This window comes from Hypomesus nipponensis, chromosome 4, assembly GCF_054491055.1.
Source record: "Hypomesus nipponensis isolate SF chromosome 4, ASM5449105v1, whole genome shotgun sequence".
Taxonomy (NCBI): Eukaryota; Metazoa; Chordata; class Actinopteri; order Osmeriformes; family Osmeridae; genus Hypomesus; species Hypomesus nipponensis.
This window is the reverse complement of record NC_140364.1, coordinates 9,994,736-10,014,945: the sequence shown is the minus strand read 5'-3', so window position 1 is coordinate 10,014,945 and position 20,210 is coordinate 9,994,736. Positions and strand designations below refer to the sequence as shown.

The 20,210-nt window shown below is 43.6% G+C and overlaps 3 protein-coding genes across 6 annotated transcripts; all 3 read left to right on the top strand.

The window, feature by feature from the left end:
- The first annotated feature begins 757 nt into the window (after positions 1-757).
- On the top strand, positions 758-6,135 carry pdik1l (PDLIM1 interacting kinase 1 like). Of its 2 annotated transcripts, none has more exons than XM_084696328.1 (3): positions 758-955; positions 2,480-2,775; positions 5,124-6,135. In XM_084696328.1, the coding sequence occupies exons 2-3, from the start codon at positions 2,491-2,493 to the stop codon at positions 5,862-5,864; spliced, it is 1,026 nt and encodes a 341-aa protein (XP_084552454.1). In that variant the 5' UTR covers positions 758-955; positions 2,480-2,490; the 3' UTR covers positions 5,865-6,135. The 2 variants fall into 2 exon arrangements, with proteins under 2 accessions (XP_084552454.1, XP_084552453.1); XM_084696327.1 differs by having other exon boundaries at positions 759-955; positions 2,484-2,775.
- Positions 6,136-9,025: 2,890 nt separating this feature from the next.
- Positions 9,026-11,165, top strand: LOC146295441 (replication protein A 32 kDa subunit-A-like). 2 transcript variants are annotated; one of them, XM_084695475.1, is made up of 9 exons: positions 9,026-9,084; positions 9,240-9,322; positions 9,491-9,592; positions 9,856-9,969; positions 10,115-10,189; positions 10,268-10,387; positions 10,510-10,638; positions 10,767-10,861; positions 10,933-11,165. In XM_084695475.1, exons 1-9 carry the CDS (start codon positions 9,072-9,074, stop codon positions 11,018-11,020), a joined length of 819 nt encoding a protein of 272 aa, XP_084551601.1. In that variant the 5' UTR covers positions 9,026-9,071; the 3' UTR covers positions 11,021-11,165. The 2 variants fall into 2 exon arrangements, with proteins under 2 accessions (XP_084551601.1, XP_084551600.1); XM_084695474.1 differs by lacking the exon at positions 9,026-9,084 and having other exon boundaries at positions 9,115-9,322.
- Positions 11,166-11,321: 156 nt separating this feature from the next.
- Positions 11,322-14,501, top strand: ppp1r8a (protein phosphatase 1, regulatory subunit 8a). 2 transcript variants are annotated; one of them, XM_084695472.1, is made up of 7 exons: positions 11,322-11,376; positions 11,879-11,939; positions 12,341-12,494; positions 12,706-12,923; positions 13,052-13,196; positions 13,331-13,395; positions 13,504-14,501. In XM_084695472.1, exons 1-7 carry the CDS (start codon positions 11,333-11,335, stop codon positions 13,861-13,863), a joined length of 1,047 nt encoding a protein of 348 aa, XP_084551598.1. In that variant the 5' UTR covers positions 11,322-11,332; the 3' UTR covers positions 13,864-14,501. The 2 variants fall into 2 exon arrangements, with proteins under 2 accessions (XP_084551598.1, XP_084551599.1); XM_084695473.1 differs by lacking the exon at positions 11,879-11,939 and having other exon boundaries at positions 11,331-11,376.
- The last annotated feature ends 5,709 nt before the right edge of the window (positions 14,502-20,210 follow it).

Genomic DNA, 20,210 nt, shown 5'->3' with positions numbered 1-20,210 from the left:
ACTAATCACTATGGGCTGGCTCTGTTTTGTTTTCCCTCCTTTTGGTTTGTTTTTATTTTATTATATGAGAACAAGGCAGGAATGTTTTGTCATTAATCTATACAAGTCTACCTCATGATGGTTTTTGAAGATGTGTAACGGATCGGGGCAGAGTTTTGTGCTCTGCTGTTGAAGCAGAATGCTGTGTCCTTGAGCTGTGCTTTGAGATTTTTATTCGTCAACTTGCAATGCAATGTGTCCTACCTCCCACAGAACTGTTGCTGAATTGTTTTCTACTTTGTCCTTACTGATGGTTTGCTCAGTCATTTGTAGGTTTGTTTGTGTTTGTATTGTGAATATTTTGAGTAAGAAACCAAATGTGTTTAATTTAATGGAACTTTTTACAGACAATGTGATATTATGGTCATTTGATTTTTCCTTTTTATAAAATAAATAAATAAACCAAAATGTGCTGATTATCTGTACTTACCAGAAAAGCTTTATGCCCATTTAACACCTCAAATAGTGTTTCTTTTTTTTTGCCATACTGGGGCATGGTACAAAGCCTATGCTTGGCCCTAAACATATTAAAACCCAATGAAGATTTGGAATAACCGACTTAAGGTTACATTTTATAACAACTAATAACATTGTAGTTTTCTGTTTTTATCGTGGCCGACAGAACATATTCAAGGGTTAAGTTCAGTGAGGGCAGTATTTCCCGAAGTGGACCATTAAACTCCAGCACAGTCAGTCAGAACGGGAGCGAGATCCGTGTGCGCGCTGGTGGGTGAAACTGTTCGAGCAGATTCGCGGTCTCGAAGCTGCTGCACGCTCACATTCTGGACAGGGGCTGCGCGAGAGCGTGTGTGTGTGTGTGATGGCTGTGTGTATAGCTGATAATGTAGCCAGCTAATGGCTGCCAGGGAAAGTAAGAGAGGTGGCACATGAATTCTTAAAAGACAAGATACGAAAGGTAAATATGAAACTTGTCTGGCTCTTTGTTTTCTTGTCTCCAGTTCTATTGTCCCCTTGGCTGCGTCTTGTGAGCAGGTGTGTGCTGCTGCGCTGGTGAGAGACTGGCTGGCTGCATGTAGAAATGCTTGGGTTGTTGGCACTGTGCGGTCCGAGGACAATAAAGTCGATTGTCGGTACGACGGTTCGAACAAGCCTTGCTTGAACACGGGATGTAGTGGCTAGCTAACGTTTGATCAACTGTCTAGAAATACTACTAATTGGCCACCTACCATATACGAAGCTAGCAAGGAGCTTGCCATTGACATGCATGCTTGTGCTGCTGAGTTATCAGGCCATCAAGCTAGCGAGCTAGCCCGCTAGCCAACTAGCACCAAATGGAAAGTGTTTATGGCCTTCAAACACCTTTCTCTTCCTTGTTTGCTAGCTTGTTAGAAAGTTAGCTATTGCGACATGTTTTGATTCTTTTTTTTTTTTAGCTTGCCAGGTAATGTTATTTGAATTATATTGATCACGTTATATATGAATATGTGATAAGTTATTCCATGAAATGAAGGGATATTTAAGTTATTCTTCCATACATAGTTAGCCAGCAGCTGTCAAGTTGCCTAAAATTCCTGTCAGCGGTAGCGGCTAGCTAGAGTCTGCTTGTCAGTTTGTTTACATGTGTGACAGCTCGCATACTGCTGCCAACCCCCAACTTTAAATGTGGACACTTTGGGACATCTCAAACTGGGATGTATGGTCTTGTAACCAATTGTTTGTTTTTAATGTGCTAGGGTAATACATATTTATGTAGTCGATAATTAAAATAAAATAAAACTTGTATTATAATCTCTTTATGATACGTCCGAAGACAGGAAGATAGAAGTCAGTGAACCATATCCGTTTGAGATTTCAGTAATTGAGTTTTACTCATTTAACACAGAAGTGTTTTTGAAGTGAGTTAATAAAACCCTGCTCTGCTGGCCATAAGCCTACATTGATAATCTCGTGTTTCGTGACGTGACGACCTGTCCTTTTGCAGCGCCAAGTGGGAGGTATTAATTTATGGCAGCTACACGTGAGATGGATTACAAGTGGAGGATGACCTGATCAACAGATGGGTTCATTTGGACAGTCGAGAGCATTCCTACATATTTGTGGCTTTGTTGGCATTTGAGAAGAGGCTACCTGTCTAAAAGGGGGTCAGATGGCTGAGTGGTTAGGGAATCGGGCTTCCAATAAGAAGGTTGCTGGTTCGATTCTCAGCCGTGCAAATGACGTTGTGTCCTTGGGCAAGGCACTTCTCCCTACTTGCCTCGGGGGAATATCCCTGTACTTACTGAAAGTCACTCTGGATAAGAGCGTCTGCTAAATGATTAAATGTAAATGTAAGGTGACTTTCCAGCCCATTTCCATGCAGTACAAACCAACGGTTGCCTTTTTCCCAATAAATGTATCCTTATCTCCTAACCTCAGATTTCTCATCAAGTTCAAAAGTTGCCCATCACTTGTTGATCAAATTCCTTTTGTTTCCCACGAGTGAGGAAGAGGATGGTGAGCAGCCAGCCGAAGTACGAGCTGATCCAGGAGGTGGGCCGCGGCAGCTACGGTGTGGTGTATGAGGCGGCGGTAAAACGCACCGGTGCCCGTGTGGCCGTCAAGAAGATCCGCTGCCACTCGCCGGAGAACGTGGAGCTGGCCCTCCGCGAGTTCTGGGCCCTGAGTAGCATCCAGAGCCAGCACCCCAATGTCATCCACCTGGAGGAGTGTGTGCTGCAGAGGGACGAGCTAGCCCAAAGGATGAGCCATGGCTCCAGCTCTCCACTCTACCTGGAGGTAGGAACAGGTGGGGGAGGGGGGGGGGGGGGGGCGAGAGGATGATAGGGTGAGATCCGGGGTAGTGGAGGGGAGGTGGCTTCATGTTGTGGCCATCATCTTAATTTTCCCTGCCTCTGTATTAAGATGAGTTGAAAGCAGGAGAATGGTATCTGTTGAAAAAAGGTTGGTCACAGGTATGCATAGTATTCTTTGTTTCCTGTGAGTCAAATCACTTAAAACTCTGATGATTGAGTTTATTGTTCTTACCCCTGTGTACTTATCCTGGTAAGAGTTGTCATTGCAACCTAAAAGAACACGCCCACACACTTGAGCTGGGGTAGACCGCAAAGCCAGATCTTTTCTGGCAACAGTCTGTATCTCAGGACTCTGTCTCGCAGATGCTCAGGCCTTGGCAGCTCAACAGGAAGTATGGAGTGGTCTGAAGGAAAGGAATCATGACAGGATGTGGTCTTCACTATGAATTGCTCCATTTGTTTTTGCATTTAAGTTCCAGCCGGTGACAGAAGTTTAGAAAAGCCCTGCTGAGTTTAGTTGTCCTCTGTGCCCTAGCGGGTCTTCATATGGTCGCTTTGCTTTTGTTTACTGTGGCAGATGATGATTTTGCACATTGCTCTCCATGGATACTGATGCAGTAGCCAATGTGTTAATCCTGGCGCTCTCAGCTGGTGTTGTTTTGGAAGGTTTATGGATCCAGCATAATTGTCTGTCAGTCAGCCCAGTAGATGCCCCACAGTGTGACCCTTTATCTAAGTATTTCAATGCTCATTTAGTCTGGCTTCTGTAGATTGGCTTCTGTGCATCGTCGCGTGAGTGTGGCTGGTAATGAGGTGTTGTGCAGGAAGCAGCATTGGGCTGTGCAGAAGGAGCCCTTCACCTCTATCTCTGTCATTTTTGCTGTCTGTGCTCTGTCTTTCACCCTCTGTTTCCTGTTTATCTTTCTCTGTAATAATATTCTTTGGTCCATGCGTATCTGCCTGACCCTGCTTTAGCATGCACATGTCTGTGTGTGTGTGTGTGTTATAGTGCAGCAACATTAAGCCCCCCTCCCCCTGCCCCTCCTCACCACCCACCGTCAACCTGTCTCCAGCCTGTCAGGTCCCTGTGCCTCCCTGCTGGCTGACTGAGCGGTTAAAGGGCCTGGCCAGGCTCGATTATAGCCTGCCAACAACACGTGGGCCATTGTCCGACAGCTCGTTAAGCTCTCCACAGCGCTGGGTTTGGACGCTTTCCCAGAAACCCTTTATCCCGCCACAATTTGGTTTTCTTCTTTTCGGTAATGTTCCAGTGTGCACTCAGAGAAAACAAATGATAATAGGAGAGCATTATCTGAATGTGGCTATTGGGGGATTTTTCTGTTGTATGAGGTTTTGGTGGTGGGGGTTATTCAGTTGCCAGTCAAACAATTTGTAACCCATTTGTATATAATATGGCTCTGAAATGGCAGTGACATTTTCTACCCAGAAATGTTGTGACGTGTTATTCAAAACTAACCCTTATCCGATAGGATGGAGGCTTTTTAGAATCAGAAGGAACCAGGAAATTGTTGGCTCTTCACAGCTGTAGAGCACTCAAGTGCAATTAGATTTTTATTTTACTGAGAACTGTAATAATTCATCTCCGGAAAGCTGGCAGTGTTAAGTGAAAAATGATTGTGATTATTTAAACCAGTCTGTGAGCCTGTTCTTCTTTCTTTGATTAACATGTAAACATTATATCTGTTTTCCGTATAATCTGCTGTCTGGGAGCTGTTTAGCATTTAAACTAAAGACAGACACAATGTTAGTTTTTCCTATTGTCTGGTCAGCTGTCAGAGGAAGTTGTGGGGAGATGAAATGTATTCCTTTCCTTTATCTGAAGGCTTTAAAGATGAGAGAACTTAAAGGAACATTAAGGAAATGGGGGGATAAAAAAAAACTATAAACAAAACCAGACTGACATGTCTCTCAAAGCATCCTTCTCCCCTTTCTGGGAATAAGCTAGTAACAACAGCCTTTTCCCATTTATGTTTATCAATAATCATAACTTCTTGAGTGTGTGAGTTAATCAAATTACATTTTCATATAGATCTGTCAGGTACTCTCTCTAGACCTAACATAGTTTTTCTGTCTTCCTGTAAGGGATGTGAATATCAATAGCAACCATCAGAGAGCGTGTCAGAAAGGAGTGTATTGTTGGCTTGCTGTTGACAGAATTGACTCTTTTCAATTTCCTCTTTGAGCTTGCTGTGGTACATCGTTGACAGTCCTTTTATCACATTCCTCACATTTTTAAAGCCTGCAAATCCTTAGCTCTCATTCCAAGATAAATGTTTTCACATTTCTTTTTTGTGTTTGTGGTTTTCTTAGTTGGTGGAGACATCTCTGAAAGGCGAGATCACCTTTGACCCCTGCTGTGCCTACTACCTGTGGTTTGTCATGGACTTCTGTGACGGTGGAGACATGAACGCCTATCTTCTGTCCCGCAAGCCCAGCAGGAAGATCAACACCAGCTTCATGCTCCAGCTGGGCAGCGCCCTGGCCTTCCTGCACCGCAACCAGATCATCCACCGCGACCTCAAGCCCGACAACATCCTCATCTCCCAGGGCTGCACGGCAGCCGGCTCCCCTGAGCCCACCCTCAAGGTAGCAGACTTTGGCTTGAGCAAGGTGTGCTCTACCTCGGGCCTCAACCCCGAGGAGCCGGCCAGCGTCAACAAATGCTTCCTGTCGACGGCCTGTGGCACGGACTTCTACATGGCGCCGGAAGTGTGGGAGGGCCACTACACGGCCAAGGCAGACATCTTCGCCCTGGGCATCATCATCTGGGCCATGGTGGAGCGCATCACCTTCGTGGATGTGGAGACCCAGAAGGAGCTGCTGGGCAGCTACGTGCAACAGGGGGAGGAGATCGTCCCTCTGGGGGAGGCACTGCTGGAGAACCCCAAGATGGAGCTGCTCATCCCAGCCAGGAAGAAGAGCATGAACGCCGGCATGAAGCAGCTGATCAGAGAGATGCTTTCAGCCAACCCCCAGGAGCGGCCCGACGCCTTCGAACTGGAGCTCAGACTGGTCCGGATCGCCTGCAGGGAGCTGGACTGGGACACGTGATGGCCGATCAAGAGGCAACGCAACATGGACTTGTAACGGTCAAGCACATACTTAAAAGCCACTATGGGCTCAAGTGGCCACTCAATGGGAACTTTTTGTAAGGGAACAAATGTATAATGTGGTCGTTCTTTGCAATGGGACTTTTACCCTTGGAGGTGGTTGGTGTGTTGGTTTGCATTCAGTAATAGCAAGGCTGTTCATAAGCACATACGCTAGCTGTCTCTGCAGGTATGACTTTCTCAGACTTCCATCTTGGGCCCCCCCCCCCTGCCCCCCCCCCCCCCCCCCTCCAGCTTTTGGTCTCCAAAACCTCAGGTTCTATTTGGTTAAAAAACAACAACAAACAATTATGCCAGAGCACTTTTTTGTAGTTTTCTGGCCCCTCTTTTCTATTCTCTCAGTGTATGGTTGTTTGTCTGCATATTCCGCCTCAAACTCGGTGCTTAACTCAAGATGCAATATGTGACACAAGGAGGACGAAGTTCTGGAATGTCATCCTGTATTTAGGCTGCCAAGGCCAATAATACACACGCCACCTCTATGATCGTAAACTGTGTAGGATTACCAGGTGTTTTGTTGTCCAGTATCCTGTTTCAAGGCTGTGTCTCCTCTTATCATTACACAGACACTGGTCAACCTTCCTTTTGGTTTCTTTGAGAACTACAAGACAAATTGAATTGGTGAGTGCAGAACACTGTGTCTGATCGAAACTATATTGAATGTCGGAATTGTCCTGTTCGTGTTAAAGAAAGCTGATTCTACCATGATGTACCCATTCATGATTTTCAATGCTCAGGTAAAAATGACACTTAACTGACACTTGTGGACAAACATCCATACTAAGCAGTTTAAGGTACCCCTTGTTTCTTCTGCTGTTAAAAATAACTGAAAACCCCCTCACCAGGAACCTGCAGATCAGCTTTATCTTGAATTGTTTAGAGTGTTGGGATGGAGGGGCGGGGTTAACAACCAGTGAGTGTGCAGCAGGTGGTTGTTGCTGATATTTTCTTCTTGTCCTTAGTTCTGGCATCAAGGGATTTGAGGCAGTAAAGCATTAAGCAGTCCAACCCTAACAAGTTCTCCCAAAAGTGACATTATTGGCCCAATCAAAAATATTTTTTTCCATCCTAGTTTGGAATGTAATTAAGTTCCCATAACTTAAAAATGCCAGGCAACCAGCTGCTTATTCATAACACAAAGACAGCCTTGTCTTGCCCTGAACATAGCTGTTTAGTTGAAGAGTGTTCTGCTTTGGGTCATCATAGCAGTGACTTTAATTTTCAGAACTGAAGGTTAGTGTGAGAAATCCCTGTGTGAGGGAGAGGGTAAAGACAGAACTTCAGTGGCAACACTTGAAAGAAAAAGAAAAAAAGCACTTTTTATTTAAAATTTCCATAGTTGCCCAATTATCATAATAAGACACGTAGGAAAGGTGTATCCAGTGTGATAACCCCAAATAGTGTTTACGCAGAGAAGATGCTGTCAAAAGACAGTCTTACTTCCTGCATGCGATGCCTCTCACCTTCATAGACAAGGGGAGTGGAAGACACACCAGCACACACAATCCTCCATGAACCCGGGAATCTTTGTTTTTTGGCAAATAATAGCGTAGTGTTTTCCTTGATCTCTTCTCACTGTCAGTTTTCCTGCAGCTCAGGATCCTCCCAGTAATCCCTTTCTCCACGCCTTCGACAGACTGATACTAAGCCTATTAAGTTGCTGCAGTAGTTGGCAGAGGATCACTGTTGGGACTCTCAATTGCCATTCAGGTCATAATTTGTGCACTTCTACAGGCCTTGTGAAAACCAGCATCAAGTCCTAAGCTGGTTCGACGTTCCAGAACACCAGGCAAAAGTTTGATCTGACCCGTCTGCAGAATTCATTTGCAACACCAGATGATAAAAAATAAAAAGCCGATCACCAAAATGTTATTTGTGTCTTTCATGCCAGGATTTAAGTAATGTAGCCTTATCTAAATTTCCACCACGTTTTATCATAATTAATTCTATTTAAAAAAAATCTTCCAACAGTAGTGGCTTTGCAGCCTTGGTGCTCACCAATTTTGCACTCATTAGTATCAATTGGGCTAAAGCTATATCCTATTTCAATGATCCCCAGCAGAACTTTTGATAAAACTATAAATACCTCTTAGCATCAGTATTAAATGCATGAACATACTTTTTTTTTTGCCAATGCTTTAGACAATGTTGCTGTGATATAAAAATGTGCTGTCACTCACATGCCTCAGTATGAGCAGCAAAGTTTGGCCTCCAAAGTAGGTCACCCATATCTGCAGCGGTGAGGAGATGTAGAGGAAACGTTGTCTGAGGCCAGACCCCTTCCCCCTCTGTTGGCAGGGAAGCCAAAACCTTAAGCTGACATCTTGCCTCCCTTAAAAAAAAATTGACATTAGCTAAAATATGCGCAGACCTAGGTATCAAGAAATGTTACCATTTTGTGTTTATCAAATTTATTTTGCACATTTGTAAATACTGTATATAAGTCACCTGGGTTAAACAAAGTTTGTGGGATAAGGCTTACGTTTTGAGTTGTATTTTGCTGTGGTAGGGTTGATTTTTACAACAGTTAATTCAGCTTCCATTTTGTGTCAAAAGTGTGATATTTACAGTTGAAGACTGTACTTGTGTGCTGATGAAAATGTATGTTTTTACTGGCCTGTTGTGATTTTCAGTAATGGGATTGTGTACACAACCGTGATCAACTCAATCGTCTCTCCATTTTGAAACCCAAGGAAATCAACCTTAAATCACAAGTGCCCCATTGCAAAGAGGATGTAACTATTACAAACAAAAAACCTTTGAAATATATACAACAATGAAGGGACAGGTGCACTAAGGCTCAAACTTTTTACTAGGAAGTTTTCCTTGTATGCCATTGTAAGACATTTTGAAGAGATTAAATGACATTTATGGAAAAAAATATGTTGTAAATGCCTTTCATTGTATGATTGATGGCTTTTCGGGGATAGGATAAAACATGTATATTAGAGTTCTGAGTACCTTTTGTTTAAAAAGGAACAAAATATCAGAAGCAAACTGCAGCCTATAAATAGAAAGGCTAATTAGTAAAAATAAACTCACCTGGTGCATGGAACTGAAAATACCAATTAAACACGGTGAATATCCTTCATTGATGGTTGACCTCCATCTTAGATTGGATTGTTGATCCAGTTTCAAAGCAGTTAAAATGATGAACAACGGTGAGTTTTTAAATTACTATATGACACTGGGTGAAGTTGGTTTGTGCAAAAGTGGAATGTTGTAGAATTCTGCAGCAATAGTACTTCCATGCTGGACAGGCCAGTCTAGTTGTAGCATTTAGTGTTACATCCTACAATGAACTTGTCTTCCCAAGGGTATGGCTGCTCTGGAAAGGGACATGGGTACAATCAGTCCCAAGGTGGTCTCACCCGCTTTCAAACTAGGGTGAACTCAAAGGTGTGTGAGTTCCATCATGTTACTTTCTGCCAGCAGCTATGGTACTATGACATTCATTGTCTTTGAATTTTAGGAAACATTTTTTTATAAAGCCATGGTTCCTGTCCAAACATGGATTGGGGTTTGTGTACGTGTAGATGTGACCTGCTTCTCATGGACCCTTCACAGAGCCGGGCCGCCCTTCAGATTCTGCCGTGCACAGTGTCTCAGCTCCTGTCAGCCTCGGAATCCAACGATGTCTTTACAATTGGAGACACTGAAATTAACCAGGTACAGTACAGTCTCTCCCAGTTGTAGCATTGGACACTTGAGTGAATTAGAGTTTAGCTCAACTTTGTGTGCAGACAGTGGAGAGAGCGGGAGCTGTTCTCATGGAGTTCTATCAAACATCAAGGTGTCTCTGTACCTCTTTATACTTCTAAGAACTAATTATATCTTGCTGGATTGTTGTTCTGTTTCTGCCCTCTTGTGGATCAAAGCTATGCCTTGATGATATAGCTATTTAAACAAGGCTTTTATATCCTTCTGAACAGGTATCTCTGGTGGGTATCATAAGGAGAACTTTTTCTTCTAACACCAGCATCTTATACTCAATGGATGACATGTCTGGGCCACCTATAAATGTAAAGCTGTGGGCCGACACTGAGGTCAGTTATTGACCAAGGAGAGTCTTAACATGTTCTCCTGCTCTTTCTTCTGAATTCTCAATTAAAAGGCATGGACATAAGTAAATTACACTTTTTTTTTTTTTTTGCCTGGAGTTGGTTTACTTTGTCCCCATTTCTTGATAAGAACCCATATGTGGAGGAGGCAATGGTTCTTCCAGGAACATATGTGAAAGTCTCAGGAACCCTACGTACCTTTCAGGTAGATGTTCTCAGTTGGTGAGAGGAAATGTACGCTCTGCTTGTCCTCCTAAAAGATGTCCTTAAATGTGTGAATTAGGGTCGGAGGTCTTTAGTAGCCTCTAATATACGTTGTCTTCAAGACATGAATCAGATCACTTCCCACATGATGGAGGTGGTGCACGCCCACATGCAACTCGGAGGCATCGCTTATGATGTGGTGAGGCTTCATGGTTTATTTCTATATCTGTTGAGGCTTCATGGTTTATTTCTATATCCTCTACATTTCCTCACGGCTTCTGTGACATTTTCCCCGAGTTACATTTTTGGTTCCATTTCTAGAACCGGATGGGTGTTAAGCTGAATTCCAGTGCTGACTATGCTGTGTCTGGGGTGAACCAGCGCAGCTTGGATGGAGGACATACTGCTGTCCACACAGAGACATGTGGCTTAACCAACCGTCAGAACCAGGTCGGTGTGATTGGAAATGTTTAACGGACTCCAGCTGACTGATTTTTTTTATGGATATCACTTTTTGTAGTAATTTCAGTTAATGTTGCAGTGTGTCACTAAGTACTATGAACTTGTGTCCTGAAAAGGTTTTGAACATGGTTAAGTGCTGCTTAGCCCGTGAAGGCATCAGTTTACAGGACCTTTCGAGGAGACTTGGGTACCTCAGCATGAGCGTTATCAGGTATTTGCTCCTACTCCATCTTTCTCCCTGTGCTAGTGACTCTGACTCAAAATGCTTTATCCTCCATACAGGCTAGCTTTGAAGTTTCTGCTGAACGAAGGTCACATTTTCTCTACTATTGACGAGGAGCACTTCAAGGCTATAGAAAACAGTGGCTGAATTAATGAAGAAGAAGAAATGAAGCATGACATATCAGAATACTTATTTTATTTTGTATTATATTTAAGTTTTAAATCATAAGTAACTTATGATGTTTTGACTCCTGATTATAATTGTTGTGCAATGAAAGAAGCTGAATCACCAAGTGTCTCCTGTTTTTTTTATAATGCTCATGGTCCGTTTTACAAAAGAGTAATTAAGAGGTTAATTAATACTTTAGCCAATGTAAAAAAAGAGAACTACGACTCCCAGGTTGCATAGAATTTCCTTGGATTCCTCAATCTCCCAGCATTCAGTAGTAGTTACTGAAAGATGGCAGCAAGCACAAACACACCTACTTTTGACTGCCCGTCATGGTAAGCTCTGTGGCGTCTCATGAGTATTTTTGACATATCTAAAGCATGCATTATGGTGTGAAACGGTAGCTTCATGCTGTTGGCAAAAAATAAAACATTGCCAAAAGCTATTCGATGTATACCTTCTAGCCATATGCTAGCGAAACCTGATCAGTCAAAGCTAGCTAGCTAGGGTGTATTCTGGAAGTGAATACAGCATGATTGAGAGCTGGCCACCCAAAGTTTGCATTTGTATTCCGTCCCAATCTTTCCACGCTGAATAAAGATCTCAATTACCTTTGTCGTAAGCTAGCTGCATGCCAACCTGGTAATATTTCTGAATGCATTAGCCCTGCTCTTACACCCATACGTGACTCCTAGCTTCATTCTCTTTAAGTCGGCAACTCCTGTGCGTTCTTGGCAGATGGGTTTATCTCCTCCCAAGGCACATTTACCTTGATAAACTCAGCAATATGGCGCAGGTATGACAGCCTTGCTGGTTTAATCCTGTGTGTTTAATCAGGGCAGGGAAACCTCCTCCAGGACTTCATCTGGATGTGGTGAAGGGAGACAAACTGGTGGAGGTAAGGGCATGATGACCCTCTGGAAATGAGTATATGAACCAGCCCCCATAGGTGGGCAGAGTTGATCTACACAGAGATCTATGATGGTTAGAGTAGCCTTTTAAAATGAATGTCAATGCATCCCGGGTTTGGGTGAGGAGGGAGATGGAGGGGATGGGGCTTGTTCACAGTTTCACCTCACGTCATCCACATCCTATGCAGCACCCATGCATAGTGACTCCTCTCCAACCCATATACACTAATGGAGAGGGCTAGTCTCAGTGTCCCCTGAACCTAGTGACCTCTCGCATTCCAAAGATGGCAGGATCTACCACGCATCTCCCCTAGTTAGATGTCTTACTCCCCAATATGATATAAGGCTATTATGAACACGGTGCTTTGTTTATTACATCCCTCTTCAGAAGCTAATCATTGATGAGAAGAAATACTACCTGTTTGGAAGAAACCCGGACATGTGTGACTTCACGATAGACCACCAGTCTTGTTCTCGAGTCCACTCAGCTCTAGTCTACCACAGGCACCTCAAGAGGGTCTTCCTTATCGACCTCAACAGCAGTGAGTCAATAGTTAAACTCACTGACCGAATAAAAGCGTCTGTGAGGTCGGTGTCATTGTATTTGTTTTATGAACTGTGTTAACAAGTTGTGCTATATTCAGAGGCCAATACAAATGTATTTGTAGCTCTTGCCCTGTCAGTCCTATTAGATGCCAGGCATGGGCTTTTCAACTGAAAGCTGAACTGAAGACAGTCTTTGTCATTGCTCAGCTCATGGGACCTTTCTAGGACGTATCCGTCTGGAGCCCCACAAGCCCCAGCAGGTACCCATTGACTCCACCATGTCGTTTGGGGCATCCACGCGTGTCTACACCTTGAGGGAGAAGCCCCAGACCCAGGCCAGTACTGTGCCAGGGGAGGCCAAAGCTGGTGAGGATGAGGAGCTGAAAGGCTTGCTGGGACTGCCTGAGGAGGAAACCGAACTGGAGGTGTGCAATGGGAGAGCGACTCATTTTCTTCATGAATTAGGAAACCTGATGTTTGGCGTTAATTGATGACTTCCCTGTGTGGGGCTGATTTGAACAGTGCCTATGCTGTACATGTGTTCCTGAGACAGAACCTGACAGAGTTTAACACAGCCCACAACAAGCGCATCTCTACTCTCACTATCGAGGAGGGCAACCTGGACATCCAGAGACCCAAGAGGAAGAGGAGAAGCTCCCGGGTGTCCTTCAGTGAAGAAGAGGAGGTCATCAACCCAGGTGCTTGTGCACGCACGCACACACACACACACACACACACACAATCTTCATGCATTTCCACATTCTGCTGTTCTCCTGCCTACACGTTTTTTGGTGTAGTCACATTCACTTCCTCTTGTTTCCTGACCTCACAGAGGATGTCGACCCGTCAGTAGGGCGCTTCAGGAACATGATCCAGACCGCTGTTGTCCCCATCAAGGTCAACATTGATTCAATCTCTTCAGTTTTGTAATCTCTTCAGGATTGTAAAGGCAAGTGATGAAGCGTCTGATGGTGTTTGTTTCCTGTCAAAATCTCACATCCACAGAAAAGGAAGATGGAGGGGCATGCTGCTTTGAGCCTGGACGACACTGTGGCACGAAGAGTGCAGAACTTCCCCTTCAGTGGGGGTCTATATGGAGATCTTCCACCCACCAGTCATGAGGCCGTGAACCACCCAGCTGGAGCCCAGGGAGGAACCACCATTTTGGGGGGCCTCCCCCTGCCCTTCCCTAACCCTGCCCCGGAGGTGGACCTGACCCCTACCTCGGCACAGCCTCTTGTCACCCTAAACCCCATCCCTGCACCAGGACCGTACACAGCTGAACCTTTAAACGAGCCGCGCAAGAAGAAATATGCCAAGGAGGCGTGGCCTGGGAAGAAGCCCACACCTTCTCTGCTGATATAGCCCCGCCCTGGACAGTGTAGTGGGAGGGGCTGTTATGTGTTACATAAGGGGCGCTTGGACACACCCTTAAGACTTGTTGACTAAGCTGTGACCATGATGTTTTGGAGATTTGTACGAATAATATATTGTTTGCTTTTGTTTATTTGCCTTTAACATTTATTTTTGTATTGCTTATTTAACATGGTGACATCATTTAAATTATTTTTACATTGGACGGTATAGAATTTTACTAGTAGGTGTAGGATCAATACTAATACTTTTCCTAAAGGAAAGCAATTCTACAGTTTTGATCCCTGCATTCTTTTTTGTGTCCTTCTGCTGACCTTTCACTGTATGTACGAAATTAGTCTCTGTTTATATTCCAGGTCCACTTTCACTCAGACCCATGGTCCTGCACAGTTATACGAAAGGCCCGAATCAAAACGACTGCAAGGCATACATAACAGTAATATATTAAGACAAGACCATGAACTGCGAGTGCAAATTGTCTTTAAAGGAACTCAATAAAATAAACCATTATTTATGAGATAGTTCATGTTAATGTTTATTTCTATTTTTATACTTGGGCTTGACAGTTAAAACAGTAATGAATGTCAGTTATGTGTGAGTGTGACAAGAAGAGAAAGAGGTTTGAAACGACAGGCTGGTTATTAGCATTCATATCTATTTGATATTTGTATAATAAACAGTAATCCATACCTTTTTCGCTTCGCTGTGTGTTAGATGAAGTGGCGGAGGAATAGCTTGTCCCTGGGGAGATCTCCCGCTGTGTCTCTTCTTCACTTTCATGTCTCCACTTTTGCCGTTTTACTGCCAACCGTGGAATCGACAAAGAAAGCTCTCGAGAGTGCTAATTAAGTGATATCGGAGCAAACTGAATTTGATAGTGGGTTCTAAACACATGCCAAATGTGTCAGTTACTTCCCAAGGTGATGAGTTTGTCCCTAAATATGTTTCAACCCATATTTTACCGTCTGAATTTTCATTTATGCTATTGTTCCTTCAAAATTGCTTTGTTCTCTCAGCCTTCTCGTTTGCGAGTTAGATTTGGGAATAGTTGTGAGTTTCCTGAACAGCTCGGTTATTTGCTATTTCTTCACTCACTTAGTATCTCGATATCCAAAGGAGTATAGCCATTTCACGTTGAAAACATTATGGTCATGGAGGTGTATTCCACCAGAGGGCAATGTGTTGTCTGAGCTGTGCGTACTCAAGAAACATCTTGCCTTCAATGTCACACACTTTGTAGGTCTAGCTCAAAAATCTGCTCAAATTCCCGCCACCTACCAATTTTTGTTTTAGTAGAATGGAAATTGTAGTAGGCTATAACCAGCAGAACATTAAGGTCGAAAATAATCTCATTGTGGTTGTTTTTATTCATTTTCATTGCTATGTAGAATTAGGCCTAAATCAACTGTCTTGTAATTTTGATATTCTACATTTAGAAGTATAGAAGCACATTCAGACCGGAGCTTTCATCAAGTTCAAAAAAGCTGTCAGCGGTGGGAATGTAACCTGCAGTACATATTTTTCGCCAATAGGAGTCCCTGTGGTACTTCGTAGGCTTCTCTGTCTCGCCAGTGTACAAAGACGGCACCTCGTTAATCAAATCTGCATGAGTGCGCTCAGGTTGCCATGGCAATAATTATCAGAGCTGCCTAATTAACTTTCTCAATTGCTTAATGATATACGACCCTCTGAACTCCCTCATTTTTTCACTTTAATCCAAGTTTTTTTAATTTTTTTTTATTCCTCCATTTTCTCTCCCCAGTATTAACCCATGACCACCAAGATAATAGAATTTATAAAGGAATTAAATTGACTGTCATATTATTTCTAGTGTATCCACATCGCCTGCCAATTCGTAAACAAGAGTGAAATGGATTGCCTGGTATTTCTCAGGGAATATCTAACCGAAAACAAAGCTCCAGTTTGAGTTTTCCCCATTACAACGAGGTATGTTTATGTATGCAGTGTTCGTGCTCAGTCACAGTGGCCTTGCAGACTGGAGCAGGGCAGGTGACCTCACGTGACAGTTGAGTGAAAGGGGGGTGGTGGGGTGGCTTAGTGTCGGAGGCCCGTCCTCCTTGATCAACGTGGTGGCGTGTCAGAGGAAGCAGCCAGCCAGAACTCTCAGATGCGGGGCGACAGGAGGGAAAGCACCTGGTGACAGTGACACACTCCTCTACCCTCCGCCCTCCTGCCACCCTGTCACACACAACATTCTACTGTCTGATGTCTGACCCCTTCCCACCCCACCGCGCCCTACCTTGCACAAAAGCCCTATCCCTACTTCAGAGTTCCGTTGTCATGGCATCATCTAGCTTCTTTAAAGCCTCTGGGAGGCATCATCATTTGTGCTAAACTCCACCCTGTGGACTTGTTTGTGGTGGTCAATCCAAGTGCTCTCTGTGGTCCGGACCAATATGTTGAATATGGGATCATTGTTAGGTCAGCAAGCCATAGAAATTGAGTTGACTCAGAGCATGAGAACTCATGATGGATGTGATGTTTTAAAAGGATTGAGATCTCGGTATATTTGAGTGTCCTGGAGCCTTGGTAATACCAAGGTTCATGGAGATGTGTTCAACATTTTGTTGTGTGTTTGGTGTTGCCTTGCAACGTCATTGGGGTTCTGTTTATTGTCCACAAAGTAAGCTGGGTTGTATGTCCGTCCCTCACGCTTGCATTCATCAACACGCTTTTAATTAAACCACTTCCTTTTTGTTTCTTTAAATCCAGTTCAGAAAAAAAAGTGACAGAGGAAGATTATCTTCGCAGCACCTCTGCACTGCATCTCGGTGTATTCCTTCCCTTGTGAGTGGATTTCACGGTTGAGGGTGCAATCCGAAATAGGATTAACGGGAGATGTCGGATCCCGTTAGCTAAACCTCTTAAAGTCAGGTCTAGCAGAGGGAAGTGTGTCTCTGTCTCTGATGGGACTATTTTACCATTGAACACATCATTGTGATGAAGGGGGATTCTTGAACTGTTATTAATACCCCATTTGGATTTATCACAGGACTGGTGGGCAGACACAGTTCAGTGTTGTAGTTTTGACGTGTAAAGAGCACTGGAGTGGATGCAAAGATATATTAGATAAGGCAGCAAGTACTGCCAGTACTCGGGGAGTAAAATGCAGCTTGTTGTCTCTGGAAAGTACTAAAACTGAGAGAGAGAGAAAGAGAGAGAGAGAGAGAGAGAGCGAGCGACGGAAGGAGAGAGAAAGAGAGAGCGAGAGACGGAGAGAGAGAGAGAGAGAGAGAGAGAGAGAGAGAGAGAGAGAGAGGGAGAGAGAGAGAGAGAGAGGGAGAGAAAGAGAGAGAGAGAGAGAGAGAGAGAGAGAGAGAGAGAGAGAGAGAGAGAGAGAGAGAGACAGACAGACAGACAGATAGACAGACAAAAAGAGTGTGAGGGAGAGAAAACATTAAAAAGGGAGAATTAATTAAAGATAGACAGACAGTTCAAGAGAGAGAGAGAAAGAAAGAAAGGGAATGACTGAGAGAGAAGAGTGAGGGAAGGGTTTGGTGATGTTCAGCGGCCGCTTGCTTGGCTGTAGCTCAGGCTCGGAGAGGCCCCAGTTTCCACACACACCCGGGCCTGTCACACTAGAAAACAAGTCTTACAGCACTCTTATGTAACTGCTGTGAGCTGTTTTGGAAGGGAGGGCAAAGGGAGGATGGATGAATAGGGATGCAGAAGGAATGGATCTCAAAGCTCAACTACAACTTTTCCATTTCAAACCCTAAACCCTAAACACTAAACCCTGTACATTTACTTTTATTCATTTAGCAGACGCTTTCATCCAAAGCGACTTCCAAGAGAGAGCTTTACAAAGTGCATAGGTCACTGATAATAACAACAAGATAGCCCCAAAACATTGCAGGTCTAAAACATGAAGCACACATTGTGAACAACCAAAATAAGTGCCATAGGGAAGAACCATAAGAGCATGTAGTCAGACAAGTTACAATTAAACAACATGAATCGCTATAAGTGCAAGTGTACCTGTGGAAAAGCAAGTAACAGTAAAATAAAATATGTCACAGCGAGTACAACAATTTAAATCAGTTACCACTAACCAACAAGAGCAACAAGACTCTAAGCAAGAGTCTTTGTGATCCTTGAGGAAACTGTACTTACTCTAAGTCGCCCTGGATAACAGCATCTGCTAGATGACTAAATGAAAATGTAAACAACAATTATCCAATAATTCCAAATAGCTTCAGTCTGGAACCCAAACAACTCTGATGACAAACACCCCAAACCGGTTTACATTTACAGCATGTTTTCCATAACATACAGTATACGGAAACATATATGATTATACGTATATCAACTTTGTACCTTTTTCCATAACCAAATTTAGGCTATTTAGGAGTTTGTTGGGTATATGCTAAATCATGTCATGGGGTAACAACATGCTGTACAAATGGCAGTGTTTGCAGCAGTCAACCTCAGCAGTATTTGTAGCATTCCATCAGTGTATGTAACATTGAGGATGGTGAGCCCTCAAGTCAAGGAGAGCCCCTCCACACCAGTCAGAAACACATCAATAACCCTGGGTGGCTGGCTGGCTGATACATACAGTTGAAAACACAATCATTATCAACTGAGTGCTTGTCCTCAAACTCACTGCAGGCTTGTTTGACGAGACACTGTATTAGACCTCCAGGTACAACACAAGCATGGCCTTGAGGCCAGGCTTTCTGTCTAAAACATGATTGATCCTCTCATGAAGTTTCAAAACAACATGGGATCATCATTATCCACAGCTAGATTTAATAATCAGGCCTGGAGGAGATGAGACTGGGAACACTGTATGTGGCTGGCATTACCTAATGGGAGAGGTGGACCTTTTTGTGCTGTAGGGACTTTCAGACTTTCATAATTACAGTATATGTCTGTCAAAGGCTCAGGGCCAGCTCTGGTGTTGACGAGATGACTAGGCCACACCAGAACATTACATCCGTTGGGTTGGCACGGAGTTGGTGTTTTCATTCCATAGGATAGGAGTAACACCACATTCCTGTTACAACTTCACTGCGGTGCATAAAAAATCTCCCCTCGGAACCGCAGTGCCATGTGGTTTGCATTTTCGCTCCGTTTGTTCTTATTTACAGCATGTCTCCACTTTTCTCGAATTCTCTCTCCCTCCTCTTTCCCCCCTTTCTCTCTTACACTCCATACCTCTCTCTCTCTCTCTCTCTCTCTCTCATCTCATTGTCTCATTTTCTCTTTCTTTCTGTAGGCTATCGCATCCCCCCTTGTCTTGAGATATATTAGTCATATATTAGAGATGTATTAGTCAGGAGGAAAGCATTCCATTAGAGAGCATTTGAGGATATGTTTGGGTCGTCATTGACAACCAGCTGAAAGCCTGTTGCTCAGCCTAACTTCACCAGCAGGGTATTTTTCACCTAAAATTACAACCCAAAACACAACATTAGAAAGCACTTGTTCCTCTGGATGATTTAAATGGGGAGGGGGCCAGTGTGACTCAGTTTTCAGGGTGGAAAGGATGTGGATACTCATGCGTAATCAAACCAGGGTGATGCAGACCGGATTGTGTTGCTGGTGCCAATAAAAAGGAAGTGTGCAATATCCCCCTCCCGCGGTGACTGGATAGGGGTGCGTGGTCCACCGACCGGCAATCCGGCACCAATTGAGTGTGACATTCACAACTGCCTCTCCCTTCTCTGCTGAGAGAGAACAATCCAACAGAGAATGGCTTGACATGAAGCTGCAAGCCAATTACTATTTCAAAGGGTTCACAGTATAACCTAATTGAATTGAAATAGCATTGCCTCCAATAGATCAATTGTCTGGCCCATTAGTCTACCTACTACTACTGTAAATGAAATTAGAACCAGTCATATTCAACACATCATCAACTATGGAGTCCAGAGCTGTATATCTGGACAAAATGTCAGCCTTCTGTTCACTGGTCATTCTTTTGATATTATAACCCTGGAAAAAAAGAGAACACTGTACCTTTTCTTTTCCTTTCAAAAAACGTTGAGAAGGACATTTTTGAGTGAGGAATGGAAGGGTTTCTCCGTTAGGAGGAAACCTATTGTTTTTGATGGTATTAAGGGTTCCTCCAGTAGGAGGAAACCTACTGTTTTGATGGTATTAAGGGTTCCTTTTATTGTATTCCTACATTAGTTCCTCCGGTAGGATGAAAGGGGTGTATTTATGTAAATGTACACATTACCTCAATATCTTTGTGTTAATAAATCTACTGTCATGGGGGATTTTTCAAACCTAATCGGCTTCAAGATGACACCACTCCGAAGTACCATGCACAATTTTACTTTGATATGTCAAAATATGACTGAATTACA